At 37.6% G+C, this 17,646-nt stretch overlaps 1 protein-coding gene across 1 annotated transcript in view; it reads left to right on the forward strand.

Moving 5' to 3' along the window:
- The window catches only part of SLMAP (sarcolemma associated protein), a 38,089-nt gene extending 20,946 nt beyond the window's left edge, over window positions 1-17,143 (forward strand). The window contains exons 8-15 of the mRNA XM_010149677.1: window positions 3,308-3,430; window positions 4,174-4,248; window positions 7,438-7,758; window positions 9,053-9,170; window positions 10,469-10,640; window positions 12,101-12,235; window positions 15,740-15,829; window positions 16,869-17,143. Coding sequence (XP_010147979.1) covers window positions 3,308-3,430; window positions 4,174-4,248; window positions 7,438-7,758; window positions 9,053-9,170; window positions 10,469-10,640; window positions 12,101-12,235; window positions 15,740-15,823 — 1,028 coding nt within the window. The 3' untranslated portion in view covers window positions 15,824-15,829; window positions 16,869-17,143. The remainder of the gene's footprint in view (window positions 1-3,307; window positions 3,431-4,173; window positions 4,249-7,437; window positions 7,759-9,052; window positions 9,171-10,468; window positions 10,641-12,100; window positions 12,236-15,739; window positions 15,830-16,868) is intronic.
- The last annotated feature ends 503 nt before the right edge of the window (window positions 17,144-17,646 follow it).

A 17,646-nucleotide genomic window follows, 5' to 3' on the forward strand; every position in this document is an offset into this window, starting at 1 on the left:
CCCATGAGGTAAATGACTTTATTAGCCATTAATAACAGTTCCCTGGATGCTTCTATTTAGACAGGCTGTTTGTGACTGCTTATTACAAAGTTAAAAACAGGTAAATGTTAAACAGATGGAAAGAAACAATAAATGTCATTGGGAGGTTGAGAATCCTTCAAAATTCTGGAAGTGAACTACTGTGAGAATTGGAGAAACACCAGCCTGCTCACAAAGTTGCTCCCACAGGCCAGGCACGTACAGATAAGGGATCAGTTAAGACCACAGCCCATGTGTTGTTCTATATCCTCTCTCATACCAAAACAAAAGCATGAAGGCAAACATATAAGCAGAGCTCTGTTAATATCTTCACATTTGTAAATACTAGTTTAATCTGAGCTTTGTTTTTCTATCGGTTTTACTGAAACTTTATTTTATAGGTCCTAAAATTGCAAAATATTCTTTTACGCAGCATTATATTCTTTAATGATTTGGATATGGTCTTTTTTCCCCGAAACTGCCCCATGGTTTAGACTCCTTTTCTTGGGCCAGAGTGAAGAGGAAGTAACTTTCATGTGCTTTGGGAATGATTTGTAGAGATTGCGCTGATTTTTTTTTTTAAACAATTTTAAATCTACCAGTAGAGTTGATGTTAAGGGAAACCTCACTTTGTGTGTGAAACAAAGTGGTGTTATTTAAGAATCTTTGTAACATGGCAAACAGGATGATCACAGGTGAAAATTTTCCATGAGCTAGAATAAATGAGTGAGGATTTCCAAACTGTTGTATTTGACTTCTTTTTTTGGCACCTTGTTGTAATTAATGATGGAATTTCCTAGGCTCTGCTGACAGCAGTTAGTCCAATGCTGAATCCTTCTGGAAATTGCTCAAATACTTTTTTTTAATTGCAGCCTTTTACATTGGTTCTCAAAACAGCTTTTTGTGATGTGCATTTGCTCAAGGGAACTAATTCTAAGCCTGATGATATTTAAGAGTATTATTATTTATAAACAGAGCAATCCTACTCACCAAGGATTTTTTTTTTTTCCCCAAAACTACTTAGCACAAAAATGATGTTTGCTATGAACTAAAAGAGATTAAAGAAATTTTCAGTTTGGGTAAGACTGAAAAGCTGTTATTTTCTCAGGCTTAGGTTTCTTGGATTTTGATTTAGAAGCATGTCAGGCACATGGAAATTCCCCTGTTGTGTTTGAGTAGGAAAGAGATTTTACCTGAATTGTGCCTTTGCTAATTACGTTTATATATGACTATGTTGTCCCATATGTAAGTTACGTTCCTCATCTCCTTTGAAGCAGTGTTACTTTTTATGATGTGTGCCTCCATTGATTGGAAAATAGTGTCCACCAGCAAGTTCATTTAGGGTGTCTGTTGTTGGATTTGGGACACAGCTTCTTTATCAGGCATGATTTGTCAGCTTCCTCATCCATTGCTTCTGAACAGTCTCATTAAGGAGGATTGAAAGTCTAATTGCCCCAAGTCTTTATCCATGAGAAGCTAAGAACAAAACATGTTCAGTAAAGAGAAACTTGGATTTGGAACTCTAATAAACTATAAAAGAAAGCATTTGGATGTAATATGCCATCCTCTTTGTTCTTTCTGCTCTCAGAATTTTGTTCTGGAGAAGTCTAAAAGCACGTGTGTGCCCCCAGCTCTGCTCAGTCCCCACCAATTCATTTTGGCAAGAATAGCTCTTTTCTTAGAGGGATGAGTACTTCAGCATGATTTGATAAACCTTTCTTTTTAATGAAGACAACAGCAAAAAAATGTGTGTACTTTATTGGTGACATAGTCAAATATGAATGTCAGAAGTGTAATGATGAGCTAGAATACAGCTTGTATTTATTTTTTACTTACTCATGAAAGGTGCAGACAACCCAAGTAATTTATCTTTTGGGGGGGTTTTATTATAAGCAGTGTGCCTTTATCTTAAATCCCTGTGGTCTGTAGGGGTGGATGTTTATTGACCAGTTAGCTGTGTAAGACATCTACCTTTTTGTTCTCCCTCGATGCCCTTTTTGCACTGATTTCCCTCCCTCGCCTTTCTCACCCAAGTGGCTTTATATGAAGTTTTAGCCCTCTACCTATGTAGTTTGTGTGCTGTTTGTGCACTACTGAAAGATCTGTTTCCGCACAGAGACCGCTTAAGGAAAACGTAGTGAAATGAGGGTTTCCTGGATCCAATTCCTGGCATTGCAGATGCCTGCAGGCTAGAGCATTGGCTTCCTCTCTTGTTACTGCATCTGGTTTCCAGTATGTGCCCATTAGAGGACACTGATATTAGTTACAAATACTTATTTTTCCTCTTTTAAATTCCCCCAAAACTTCAGCTTTAAAAATATTTCATTTATCTGTGACCACAAGTCATTTCTTACAAGCCCAAGAGGTATTTAATAGGCATTTTAGTTAATGCAAAACTTGTGGGGAAGAGCAAGTGTTTGTATGTAGAGTTTAAGTAACACACATAGATATCGGAGTGTGTTTAAGATCTACCAAATATTTTAAGACATGATGAAAAAAACTTAAGGGCAAAATTTAGCTTCATATTCACTAGGCCAGTGAGTGCAATAAGGGAGGTGGGCTTTTCTTCATTTTCTTAATTTTGTTTTACAAAATTTCCCTGGTGGTTTGTGGGGTGGTTTTTTTCCCTTTCCTTGCAGTTATGGCCCACTGAGGGAAAGGGGGAAGCCAAGTCTTGCGTGGTAGCAAGCTATTGTGGCAGTAGCTACCCACCTAATAGAAACTCTACATAATCTCTTGCAGTTGACTGGCATTACCTAGCACCAGTACACGGCTGGGTGCTGGTACTAGTGCCTGTGCTGGTGGGCTGCCTGCCAGGGCTGGTGCGTGCTGCTGGGAACAGGGCTGTGGGTGGGTGGGCTTGGGAGGCAGGGGACAAAGGATGCTGCTACTGAACTTGGGCTAGGAGAGGGGGTTAGAGTAGCTTCCTTCTATAAACAGACAGCTTGTAAACACAGCCAAGGATTGTCTTAAGGTCGTTGTTGCTTCATTTTTGTCAATCCAGGAATCCTTGCCTATATATACAATGTTTTGAAAAACTCTATTTCTTGTTTGGGTTTTTCTGTTGTTTTATAATGCATGTTGTATATAATGAATGTTTTAAAGTTTGCATATGTTTTCCTCCTTTAAAAAATACATTAATATATTTGCTAATATTTACCTAATCCAGTTTTGAGTTTACTTTAACTAACTATGGATGATTTGAATACAAAGTCGCCAGTCATCACATGACAGTGCCATTTAAACTGTTGTACAAATTTATGATTTAAAGAAAATGTTCTTTTATCAGATGAATTGCAGGGTGCACAGTCAGAGACTGAGGCTAAGCAAGAAATTCAGCAACTGCACAAGGAGCTGATTGAAGCCCAAGAGCTAGCTAGGACAAGTAAACAAAAATGCTTTGAACTTCAAGGTGAGACCCAGATCAACTTGGGTGGGTAGGGCATCCGTTGAGATCGTATTTATCAGGTGGTCTTAAAAGGAGGTCCAGTTTTGCTGCCTGTCTGTTAGTTAAGTGTGGTTCATAGCATTCACATCTCCTGCACAGAATGGCAAAAACTTTTGCTGTTTTTCTAAACTATTTGTACAGTCTGAATTCACTTTGATTCAGATAAACCAACATCTTTTAATGGTAATGAATATTTACTTGAACTCCATATATTTCATCCTTATAAAACATGTTCATCTACAGATACTGCTCAGTCTAAATCTCAGTCAGATAATGCACATAAATTCATGTATTCAGTGGTAGTTCTTTCTTTAGATCATCGGGTGTATAGCTGTATCATTACCCTCAACAAAGCTGAGGGTTGGTTTTGACAAGAAATAATATAGTCCAGTTTAATTGCTTGTTGTTCAGTGTTCTTTATGGGGTATATTTACAGCTTCTTTTTCTCCTCCCACAACAGTTTGCATTTAGCAAACCTAAATTTTTGGATCAGGCAACAGACTGTATTAATAATTTCAAATTAATTGTAATACTACCACATTAATATTAACTTTTTATTAAACTACTTACACAGTTACTAGCTTTGGTAACTTACTGAAATAATGATTGTTTTAATCTTTTCAGTTAAGGGGAAGTTATGACTACAATTAATTACACAGCTGAAATATTTCTACTAACAAACTTTTGGGCACGTTTTCACTTTATAGCGCTGTTGGAAGAGGAGAGAAAAGCATATCGGGTGCAAGTTGAAGAATCTAACAAGCAAATAAATGTTCTGCAAGGTAGGAAGTTGTTTTTTCACCCCATGCTTTTAGGGGAAATCTAGAGCTTTGGCTGTTTCCGTGGCATTGCAAGCACTAATAAAAGGAAAATGTTAATTGAGTGTGTACTTTAATTCTGATTTCTTTCACCATATTTTTGAATTTCTGTGAAATGTTTCCTGTCAATTCCTACAGTTCTAACCATAATTTAGAAAATAACAGAAGACATAACCAGTAATAGATGCCTCTTCTCCTTCCTCTCTCTCCAGTCTTTCTCAGCTTTGAATGATCCAGGGATTCTTACTGTGACTGTTTTATCAGCAGAGCATTCAGAAGGTTTAGTCTTTTTTGTGCTGCTTAGTCTCTTTACTTCATTACTAGAATCCTCTTAAATAAATGTTCAATCATTCCACATCTGCATGCAGTAAAATTTCTGCAATAGTGACAATGGCTATGCTTTTTGGAAAAAAAAAAAAAAAACTAAAAAAAAAAATGGTATGACCAATCATATTCTCTTCAGCCCAAATAATGATAGCAGAATGGAATCTCATGATTTACATAACTTGTCACATGTTCTGTGTCATGTTAACCTCTCAGCCTGTGCACGTGAGTGAGCTCACTGGTCAAGAAGCTGTGTAGCCTTTAAAATCATTCCAATGTTAGTTGTATGCTTGCTGCTTCCCAAACTTTTCTGAAAATCCTGGCAACTTCATGCAGTAACATTTCTTGAAGTATTTTTGTGGAATCCGTGGTTTAGGCCAGCCAGTGCTACATGGCTTTGTTTGTCATAGCAAAGAGAACGTGCCACAGAAACAACCGAGATCCTGTCTCTACATGTGAAGTTCTCTAGATGAACAGATAGGTCAAGCAAGGAAATTCACCTAACTTGCTATTACTTATTTAAAAACAAAAAAGCGTTCAATTTACATGAGGTAATGGCTTACATAAAGGAGATGTAATGGAAGTTTTCTTTCTCATTGCCCTGAATTCTGATGCACTGGAATGCTTTGGAAACCGTTCCAATATTCTTGGTAGTAGTTTGTCTGTGTAAGTCATTTCTATAACTGCACCAAACTTCAGAAACACTTGCATGTGTTGGGATTTTCAGTCATACCATGCTTGTTTTCACACGATCATATAAAGAGAGGGATGTTCATCAACAACGAAGACAGAACGAAAAAGACAAATTTCTTTGAAATACTGCCATTACTGAGAAGCAGGAATTTAGCTTGGCTTGATGAAGAAAATAATATTGGGATGATGTGGTTTGAAAAAGTCACTCCTTTGCTCCTTAATGGGCACCTGCTGTGTTAGCAAGTCATAATTCTTGGTGTTTTGGAAACGTGGTTTCCTAGCATTATTGCTTTGGTAAGGTCAGGGCTTCTAACGTAAGGATACATGGGAAGGCAACTGTTCATTGTGATGTGTTGTATTACTCGGGTTGTTCGCATGTACTACTTGGCTATTCTGTTGGTATAAGTCTGTAGATGCTATTTCTGAACAAATGAGATGGTAACAAGCCTCGTGTTGCTCACATATATTTAAAAATCTATGATGCTTCAAGGGTCTTTGTTACAGAACAGATCAACTGTGTCATCTTACACAGAATTGCTGTGAAATGTAACTTACCATTGTCTACAGTAACTCCTCTGTATTACAGTATATAACAACTGTCATGGTTTTTCCCATTCTGTCTTTTTCCTCCAGAATGTGGAATTGGGTAATGCATAGGCCCTTTAGTTTATCTAATAAGCTAAATGTCTTGCTGGACTCTTTTTAGAGAAGGGGAGGAAAAGAAGTTGCATTTTAATTCTTCGCTTGTACATTAACAGCAGAGTTTCTAGATGGTATCAATATTATAATATCAAGATTACTGTATATGCAGCTACTGAGAAACATCAGGTATAGCTGTCATGAAAGTGCAGGTCTCTCTGGAGTAGTTTTAATGCTCTATCAGTTTATGGCACGACACGCTCACATTCTCCGGGTCATCATCTGTAATCGATCAAGGGAGCAAAAATAAATACAGGAGATTTATGAAGGTTACTTCCTCATGTTTTTCACTGTCCTTTTTTGGCCTTTGCTTCTGAAACATATAACTTAAAATGTGTAATTCTGACCAGCTACAGTATCTTATTTTAGGTTTTTAAGTCATCTTCAGAACTTTGCACTTCTCTCAGAGCAAGTCTTAGTAGTGGCATTTCTCAGTAGCGGCATTTCTCAGTAGCAAGTCTTTAATCAGTAACTGTTTTTTCCCCTGTTAAAAATCAGTGAAATACATGTGAACTGTTATGTGTTCTTTAAAAAGCAAAACAAAAATACTGAGCAAATTAAACACTTCGTTCTCATCAGTTAGGGTTTTAACTGGGATTTTGTTCTTTCATACTTCTTTCTTCTGTACTGCACTCTTCTTTTTTTTTCCCCAACTGTTTGCACTGAATTCTGTTTGTAAGTGTGCTTACAAAAAAAAAATAGTGCTCAGAGATGTGTTTAGTAATGAAACAGTTGAATGGGAATATTTTATAAGGATTGCATCATGAAACGTGAAATAACCGAGCATGTGTGTGACTGCTGCACATGTACAGTACACTGTAAATGCTAAAGGATGACTTAGTTTGGCATATTTGGTGCAGCTGTCACTTTCAATTCAAAATTAGTCTTGTGCTTTGAAAAATGTTGTGTGCAAAGAAGTGAAGTAATTCTTATTTCCTTTCCTATCTGTTGAGACTGGAGTAGAAATTAGACTTTGTGCCTCAAATATTTATAGGCATCACAAGTTAACTGCTGAACAGGCAAACATTTCCAATGTAGTTCTGTAACCATTTGGCTTGTCGCAGCAGCTTTCTTGCTTGTCCTCTTGTCCCCAAACCTGGCAGTGTCCTTGCTCTATAATACTTGTTTTGCTTACAGTGAAGTTGGATCTAAATCCTGGTTTCAGATTTTGAGAGTTGCTTTAGTATCACACACATAACACCACCCTGTCTGAGGAAGTTTTGTTCAGCCATAATTCTTGTTTCTTTTGACTCTACATGACCATGCATAGGTGTCTCTTTAAGGGCACAGCATTTGGCAAGAGTAAGATCTTTTTCAATTGCATTACGGTTCTTTAATCCTATCAAGTGTCAACACGTTGAGAAAGTGAGTTACATTTTTTAGTTTTTTCCATAAATGCAGTTTTTAAAAATATTAACATTAATGTCTGCTTTCCAGCTCAGTTGCAAAGATTACAAGAAGATATTGAGAATCTTCGTGAGGAAAAGGAGAATGAAATTTCAAGCACTCGAAATGAACTAGTCAGTGCTCAAAACGAGATTCTGTCACTTCAGCAAGTAGCAGAAAAGACAGCATCAGAGCGGGATACAGATATTTCTGCATTGCAAGATGAGTTGCAAACAGTGCGGGCGGAACTTGAACGGTGGCGGAAGGATGCTTCAGATTATGAAAAAGAAATTGTCAGTCTGCAAGCCAGTTTTCAGCTCAGATGCCAACAGTGTGAGGATCAGCAGAAGGAAGAGGCTACTCGCCTAAAAGGTACTTGTTCAGAAGGATGCCACAGGCCCAGTGGTAAGATCAGCATCCTGCTCGGTCTGATCAGTGTCAGTTATTCAGATCACTGTCTGTCTCTCTGTAGTCATTTACTGTGGCTATACACATGCATGGGTGTATTTGTGTGTATCAAGATGTGTAGTGTTCCAAAAGCTGTTCTGTGTACTTCATTAAATAGTAATTGTCAGTTATGCCTAAATTAGTTTAGGTTCCCCCTGATATCGAAAGTAGACCAAGTATAATTTCCACAAAGATGGAAAACTTGTACCGCTCAGGGGATTGATACTGCCACAGATTCCAAAGGGCTTGTGTAACTTCTGTGTGATTTTAAGCCCGTAAATGGGTAGCTTCTGACCTTTTTAATTTTTCTAGCAAAGTTTCACTCGAGACAAAGAACTATTTTTATGACTTACTAAAACTGTAGATACAATCTCCTTATTAACACTAAAATGTTAAATTTAAAATTAAAGCTCTATTCTGGACACATGATGTGGACATAGACAAATACGTTGTGCTAGACCCGGATAGGGTTACTTTTAGGCTCATTCCTTTGACTTCCACTGTACCTGTAATGCACCCCTATCTCATGAGGAGTGGTTGAGAGCCACTGCTCTGGGGCTGTAGCTTCAGGTCTTAGAGAATCTGCTACTAGAGTTCCAGAGCTCACACTGAAACTTCAGACATGCCACAAAAACTGGCAAATGTGAAGTATGCTTTAAGTTCTGAATCAGTAAGTCTTTGAAGCTGTCAAGAAGCCTTTTTCCTGTTCAGACTCCAGTGTCTGTAATTGTATTACTAAGATACCTATAGCATTGACTTTTATCTATTTTACCAGGGACTGATTTATTTCAAAGGTTTCATTTTTACCTTTTAGTTATTGCTTTAAACATTCTACTCCTTGTAGCAGAGGCCTGGCAACTAGTGATTCTAGTTGTTTGCTATTTTCAAGTCTGGGGATTTATTTCCTTCGAATACTTTTCTATCACAGTTTCTAAAATACTAGAGGAGACCCATAAACAGACTTTTTCTGATTCCTTGTACCTTAGAAAAAGCTTGCTTAAAAAGCACTAGCTTGTTTAATGTCTCACAAACCTCATAACAGTAGAAGATATTTTAATGTTTTATAGGTGCTTGTGTAAGAATTCGTGTGACATGATTATAATCAAGTATATTTGAAGTTCACAATTGATATCACCTTTTCCTCCATTTATTAGGTGGTGATACTTGAAGCAGTCATGAAATAATTTTACTCAGTTCAATTAAATTTTATGCATTGCAGGTGAACTTGAAAAGTTGAAGGCAGAGTGGAGTGCTCTGGAAGCTGAATGTGCTACACTAAGGAAGGAAAATACTTTGCTTACATCTGAACTTCAGCGACAAGAGAAGGAGCTTTCTAGGTAAGAGCACAATGGATTTATCTGATGGTGTTTCAATACACGTATTGAAATTTTATTTGTATCACAGAATTGGGCAGAACACAGTCTCATGACAGATTGTTATACTAAGCTACTTTTTTCTGTTTTGCAAAAGCTTCTGTATTGCTTATCAGTTGTCTTGTTGTCGTAAGGTAACCTGACTCATTTTGCTGCTTTTAATAAGGACCTGGAAGCATGCAATGTTGGAAACATTTAGACATAACTGTTATCCGTCCACTTAAGAGATAATTAACCACATAGATTTCCTAACTTAAGAGCTTTTCAGCATTCAGGGTTGGAAAATGATTCTCAGTGTCACGTCTCATGGAAGCCTGTCACATTATAAGTAGCAGTGATGGGAAAAACCAGTATTCTGTATTGTGTTTTGCCTAACAGAAAAATACAAATCTTTTTATCACAAGCACCATAATATCTTTGGGGGGGATTTTAGAGTGCAGGAGTATTTGTGTTTTACTGCCCTACTTCTGCTGTTTGAGCACATGACATTGCTAAAGGCTATCTAAATCTGCCTGGAAGTAACTTCTCTATCCCCTCCTCTGCCATTATTATGCTTTTAGTTTCAGATACTGGAATTTAAGTCCCAAAGTAAGTATGGGACAGTGACAAGCAGGTAGCAGAATTTGCATAATGGAGATACGCAAGATCTCGTTCTTATTTTTCTTTCTCTCTTTCAAAGAGAATATTTCTATTCTCTTTGCACAGGCACAAATTGACACTATTTGATTATTACACTGAAGTTTGTAAAGTTCTAAATGAAGCCATTATGTGACTGCTAAACAATTGTACTAAATACTTGAAGAATATACTAGCTATTAGCTCGTGCAGCTGGAGTAAGCCAAGAAGTGTGTGTGCAAATAAGTGAGTTGCTTCTAACAGCCTTGGATAGACTTTTCGTTAGAAATTTGTTTCAAAACACTTTGGAGTATATAATAAATATTTAGTGAATAACAAGTAAAATAATAAACTGGAAATTATGAATGATAAATTATTTAAATTATAGGTTGTAACTCATCATACACACTCAGCTGTGCACATGTATTTAAAACCAAGACTGTGGCCAGCCTTTTGTGTCAGTGCTTTGTGTAGGGAGACGATGATGATCTGCGCTTCTGTGATTGCTCTAAGCTGGTATTTCTGTATTAGATGAAAATAATGTGTGAAGCTTTGGATAACGAAAAGTACTTTAAAAAAAAACCAACTTAATTGTTTAAATTTAAAATTTAAAATACATGAGGAATCAATTGGATTTTGTTTTTCAGCTCTCAGAAACAGAGTTTAGCACTAACCAGCGATATAAGTGTTCTTGAAATGTCTCGAAAGGAACTTGAAAGTCAGATGGGAACTTTGAGAGAAAAACATCAACGGGATGCAGCTAGTCTAAAAAGCCAACTCAGCGAAGCTGAGAGTCAAGCAAAAGATGTTCAGAAAGAGGTAACACGAAGCATTACTTCTGTTTTGGGAGAATCTGATGCCCAGTGACTTTGACTTTTAAGCTAAAAGAAAAGCAAAAATATAAGATTTCAAGTAATGAAAACTTTTTATACTTCTATTGCAAGTGCTTTTATGGTAGCTAACAATATATATACTGGGGATTAAATCTAAAAAGGAAGATTTTTTTTTTAATAAAGTGATGCATATATCTTGGGAGCTTCCTAAAGGTTACTTTTTGTGTATTACCTTAGTGCATTTACTTATAAGCTGTTCAGACAGGTAAAACCTAAGAGTCTTCCTGAACGTTGTGGTACAGAGTTTCATTACCTGTCAGGAGTCAAAATTAGTTATTTTTAGTCAGTATGATCTTCCTAGTTAGATTTAAACTCTTTTATTTGACAGTGGGACTACACGTTATTTACAAAGGTCTCCTTTGACCTTACTGGATCACTAGGCTGCTAAAGATGATTAGCAAGTGCCTAAGGAAAAGCTAGCATTTTGAGCATGTATTTCACCTGCCTGGCCTCTAAAGACTATGTCTGGAAGAAGACCATAGCCTCCAACAATTACTTGGTTTCTCTTATGAGCATTTTGGGTGAAGTTTTTCTCAGTCACTGCTTTTACTTTCTTTTGCAGTCCTTTGCTTTGTCATTAATTCATCCATGTCACATCCTTCCCATTTTCAGAATTTGAAAAACCCAGTCTTGTTAGCCAGTGGGTTTGTAATCAGATGTATTTGTAAAGACGTCAAATCTTTTAAATTTGTTGTAAATGCCAGTACTGAAAGTCATTAGTTCTGTTCTTACTAATCCCTGTCATGAGGTCTACTAGCAAGTGTGTGATCTGTAGAAAAAATCGAACGTCGGTTTGAAAAAGAAGCTGCCCATACTGTAGAAACATGAGACATTCACCCAGTATTATTCGTACTTGACCCACGCTGACGATTAGGGCACGATAGTAATGAGGCAGAATATTTTTTTAATGCCTTTCTTACTCCTGACTTTGCTGTGCAGGAAGAAGGTTTGGTTTACTTCATACAGAATGTTGGGTTTTGCACCTATTTGATTGGTGTAGGTATTTAATTTACAGGCTAAATCTAAGACTATTGTTTCAGTGTAAAGCACTCCTTGTTTCCCTGTTACTTGTTTTATCATAGTTTTCACAGTCCTTTCCAGTATGATAATGAGTAATTGTTTTATATAAGAGATGAATTAAGGCATTTTCTTCATATTTACTTAGTTTTAGTAATCCTAGCTTTTCCAAGTCAAAGACAGAAATCTTCATTTAGAAAAAAAAGCAAATCTACACTAAGATATTTCTATCCTGCTTTTATGCAGAGAGTGTTCTGATCCCAGGCGAGTCACTCTAGGCAGATGACAGCAAACGAAGCTGTGGGCTAAGCAAGTGTAGCACGTGTTGGGTGTGCAGGGGTCCGCAGACTGTTTTCTCTTTGCCTTCAGTATGAAAGAACACAGACTGTGCTCTCAGAGCTGAAGGCGAAGTATGAGGTGGCTGAACAAGAAAACCAGTCACTCGCAGAAGAGCTCAAACAATGTAAAGAAAACCTGAAGCTGCTACAAGAAAAAGGAAACAATGTAAGTCTGTACAATGTATGTGGGGAAGTCTGGTTATGACACTGGTGATTGTCGATTGAGGGAATATTTAAGTGTCAAATAGATAAGAACGGACTTTGGGGGGGAAAAAAAGCTGGGTACCGTATTATAATATTCCATTCTGGTACTGCCTGTGCACATGTGCAGGTCATTACACTGTTACAATTAACAGTGCAAGTTAAATTTACAGCCTTGTGATAGTTTTAAATACAGCCTTAGATACCTGCTCTCTTGAAAACATCTGGCCTAAATAGTGGTGAACCAGCACTAAGTAAAGCTTTTTAGTTCCAGAGAATGATACATGGGTAAAAGCTAAGAAACCTGTATCCAAATTAATTAAGCAATCTTTTTCAAGATGCTTTTATTTTAATGGTGTTTACTACAACAAATGTTCCCTCCTTACCCTTTCTCATGCTTCTTAACAGTGGTGTTATCCCTGATTGGCTCAGGCTTAAACAATGCTGTTGGACTGTCCTTTCTATTCACTAATGAAAATACTCTTTTCTAATGCTATTAAGTTGAGACTTTGTCTTTACAGTTGAGTTTACAGCTAGGGACAACTTCTTTTAATACTGAGACTTCTGAAATTCTCCCAGTGCTAAGGGTATGGCAGACACGTTATAAGGTGGCCATAGCCTTATTTTAGGTACCTTACTGCCCTGGGATGGCTGGTTTGTCTTCCTGTACTGCCCCTCTGAGCAGTGCAGGGTGAACCACTCCTCTAGTGGACAGGAGGATAATGGATGGTCTGTAATAGCCTTGTAGAAAACTGTTTCTGTGACTGTGAAGTAAGTTCTCTTCTCCAAAATCAGCTGGCTGCTAGATGGCCAAAGTCTTGCCATAGCCAATTACTGAATGTAAACCTCTAACGTGGTAGAGCTGTCAAAGATGCAAAGAATTCAAAGCCCTTCTCACCTCTTTCAGTGGAACCTGCTTCCTGCTTAGAATTCTTCTGCAGTGCTCAGATAATCCTGAGGTGCTAAAGTAGACAGAAGTCAGAAATAACAATCAAAAAAACCCTATTCTAAGAGAAGAGATCACACTGAACAAAAAAATGTGAATGTGATATTTTCCGCTCTGTTAAAAACATTAACCTCATTAAAATGATCAGTGGAAAAAAGGGGGTAGTAGAGGGAAGAAATACTGAGAAGGGAATTGGAGCACCTGATGAAAGTGGAAAAGCTTGCAAGGTAAGGGAAATTTTAGGACCAATTTGAGGTGAGTATTTAAATCAAATCAGGAACCACAGCAGTTGCCAAAATCTGCTTCCAGAGTAGGAGTTAGTTGTGGCAGTTGAAAACTAGAGGTCAGGGTATGGTGAAGAGCATCCAGCCATATAAGGACTCGCAGGACAAGCATGCTGTTCAGGCAAGCACTGCACGCAATCAGTAATGTAAAACATCGGTCTTCTGGGTTATTTGAAGCATTGTTCATACTGGGCTGAGTTCCAAGGTCAAATTTTTCAAGTACCATTGTCCCCTTATGCTGGAATCATTATCTGTTACTTCATTTCCGAGGACAGTGACCCACAAAGTGACTTCCCACTGTGGGATCTGTTCCTTTTTTCACAGCCCATCTGTATCTGAGTTTGCATATCTTCATCTTCTAATACAAGATTAACATTTTGGATGAAGGACCTAGTTAAATGTTATAAAAGTGTTATGTTACATACTGATAAGTTTATGAAGGGGAAAACTTAGTCACTTGGAGGCAATTTCATTTAATGTGTGGATATTTATCAACTGTTTAATTTGCCAAGATGCCACAGCCACAAAAGGGTATAGTTTCAAACAAAAAAAACCCAAAACAAAGCCCACCAAAAAAAAAACCCCAAACCAAAAAAACCCCCACCAAACAAGAAACCAAACAACCAAAAACCACAGAATTGTTCCATAAACTATTAAGTGTTAGAAAAGACAAGGTTTCTGTACTCCATTTGGAATATCATTTAAATATTAAGTTTTTATACTTCAGTCTTACTTAAAAAACCCAACAGTGTTAGGTTCTGAAACGCTTAGCAGTGTGGTGTACTACTTGTGCTTGCATGCTTGTAGTCACTGATTATTTCCTGATGTGCTTTATATGATAGATTTGTTGATGTGAATGGTTTGAGAACATTAGCTGCTCTGGTTGACTTAAACTTCTGGCACTTTTTTGAACACTGCTGTGATGATTTCTACCAAAATGCTTTCCATGGGAAGGTGGCACTTTGATTTGTGGCACCAATGACACAAAAATAATCCTGCATGAAAATTACTTTAATTACACATCATTTGTCTATTATGTATTTGCCTTGATGAAAAGAAATATTAATTGAATGGCAGAGACTGGAATACCTTCTAAGATTCCTGTGTTTTGAACCATATTGGAGGTTCTATGATTAAGTGACTTCTACGAATTGATAACAGGATGAGATTTTATTTATGAATCAATATTTTAGAAAGTCTTCAAACATGATTTTATTATTTATTTGACTGAACAAAATCAAGGTGACTTCAGCACAAAAAAGTTCTTAAGAAAATATTTGGCATGGTTTGAATTTAACCTCTGTGTGTCTGTGTGTGTGCACGAATAGACCGGCCAGGATACAAAGGCAAGACATGTCTTTCAAGGACACCTTAAAAAGAAAATTAGGTCGATTTTTGCTTTTAATTTATCATATTAAGGATAGAGGCTGCCCATACAGAATGTGAAGTAGTTTACAGTTAATTGAATGAGGCTGAGAAAATGTGTAGCTCGTTCTAACGAGGCCATAAGCTAAACGAACCCTGCAATCTTGCCAGCTGGTAGTTTGGCCCTGATGCAATGTTTGATCTATTTTTCAGAATTGCAGTTGGTCACAGGGCCAGTGACCTGCCGGAGATGCTGATCTTTGGTATCTCTGATAGGAGTGTACTTCCCTTCTTTGCAGTAACTTGGCGTTGATTGTACTGTCATGTTACAATCTCACGGAAGTGTCTGAACTGCTGGGGTTGCCTGTGGACATAGTTGTAACTGATTCACTGATGGAGGAAAAAGATTGTTTTTTCTGGAGGCTGGTGATGGAAAATGGGAAAGGAAGGAATGGGAATTGCAAGGAATGAAGAAGCAGCTGAAAAATTGAGTATCTGGTGCGAGTCTTTCTGCCTTAAGAAATCCAGATGGGATTTCCTATCATTTGGAAAAACTAAAACCAACTATAAATAAGATAGAGGCAAATCAGTTTAAGATTTGTATCGTTTTTAAGTGCTAAATTCCAAGTTGTGACAAGAGGTTTCTTAGAATATTTTCTGCTTGCTTCCCTTAATTTTTAAACACCTCTTTTCATTTGAGTAGAATGGTGTACTAACTTTGTATACCAGATTAGATAATGCTGTATTGTGTTAGATGTCTTTAATACATTTCAATTAAAACAAAACTCACTGACTTATTTTCCCCTCTCTAAATCATCTTTACCTGATTGATTTATAGCACAAAGTGATTTTTAATATCCCTTCCCTTCTTTAGCCTTCCATATTACAACCCGTCCCAGCCGTATTCATCGGCCTAATCCTGGCTTTCCTGTATTGGTGTTACGGCCCATTGTGGTAGCGAAAGGTACAAGCACTACTGTTCAGTCGATGTATGTTTGTCCCTCTCACCTGTTTGTGCCATTTCTGTATAAAATAGTGCATGGTGAAATGCTCACAGGTATTTCTTTACCTGAAGCAAACCCTTCATTTAATCCGCCATTCTGTCAATACTGACGAGCTGAGCAACCCACTAATCGTTTAACATCTGTGCGATTTCTTTAATTCTAACAGTGAATTTTGTTCTAACTGGGTCTGAACGTGCCTCTTCTAACTCGGTCTCAGTTTGTCTTTAGCAAATGGGCTGCCTTTTGCACAATGCTGCCATGCTAGGGCCTGTAAGAAAACTTAATTGCTTAATTAACTATGAAAAAATGAAGAGTTTGCCTCTAATAATAAAACCCAAAAAGCTTTGGTTCCTATGTATGGACTAAGAAATTCCTCTCTGCCTCTAAACACTATAATTTTTCTCACTATTGCTATGAAGATGATGGGGAAAAAAAGACAAGATGAGAAATAGGTGATTGGTTTGTATTCTGAACTCTCAGCTTGCATCTTCTCTAACATCTCTCAGTGTGTCCTCCTCTTAAAATGCTAATGTTGTCATGATATGTTGTGACAGTCCGTTAGAAATGATGTTGTTAGGATCTGCTACAAACTGATGTCACAGACCTGGATGTAAACGTTGAAAAGCGAAGCTGCAGATGTCAGTACTGCATAAACTTGTGCCCAGCGGTTGCTTGGCACGAGCCATGTTTCAAACATCTTAAGCCCTCACAAGTTTAAAAGCCGATTTCTTTGAGGTGCGTGCGGTAACAAAGCCGCAAGTACGGAACTGCCGGACGTTCTCCCGATGATCCCCAGTCGTGAAGAGTTGTGGAGTTCCCTCACTAGAGAAACACGGTTTACTGGGATGCTCTAAGTCAGGACTAGCCTGCAGGAGGGCTCGTGGGTAACGTTTAGTGATGGCTATCAGCAGGTACTCAGGACTTGCAGGAACCACGGGTAAACTGATTAGTATGAATTAGAACAAATATGATATTGATTTTTTTTTTCTCTCCACACAGAGACAATGGCCTTGGATGCCTGTGATGGCAGCTTTGGTTGCTGTAACAGCCGTGGTGCTGTACCCAGGCCTAACCAGAGCTTCTCCATGAGAACTGTTGTTGAATCCATACACCGTCCTCCCTTTAGAAGCTGGCAACATTCATATACTGAGGGAAAACAGATTAAGTCTCTCCTTTTTACCTCTTAATACAGCACAGCTCTGCGTGAGAACAGCAGTAGGGTCATTTGCTTTAAACTGTATAAAATGTATCTGTCTATAAAGAGGGAATAAAATTGTGATTCATCATACTGTGAGCAATATTTTTGCTTACAATTTCATGCAAGTTTTAAATTAGTATGTTGGGATTCTGAATACTATAATGGTGGCCTAAAGTAGGCTTCTTGGTACCAAATTATTTATAATGGCTAGGGTTGAGGATGCTTATTTTAGAATTTGATTGCCAGATTTAAAAGAAAAAACACATTTCCGATTTGGACACCCGAGCCAAGTAACTTTGCAGATACTTGGAAAACAGATGCAGTTTGCTCAGTGCCTTTCAGTACGACTTTTTTTTAACTAGTATGTCATTTTCCTCGCTGTTAGTCACTGAGCTGTTGGGAACAAGGCTTAAGAAAACTTCTCTTATCACGCCTTTTGAAGGAAGCATATTTTTATTTGATAAGGATTGCTTTATTAATGATCTTTGGGAATAAACACAATTCATATCCAGCCTTAAAGAGATAGAGATATTGATGGTGAAGACCAGCCTAGAGTATTTAGTGTGCGCGTGTGTGAGT

This window comes from Eurypyga helias, unplaced genomic scaffold, assembly GCF_000690775.1.
Source record: "Eurypyga helias isolate BGI_N326 unplaced genomic scaffold, ASM69077v1 scaffold6664, whole genome shotgun sequence".
NCBI lineage: Eukaryota > Metazoa > Chordata > Aves > Eurypygiformes > Eurypygidae > Eurypyga > Eurypyga helias.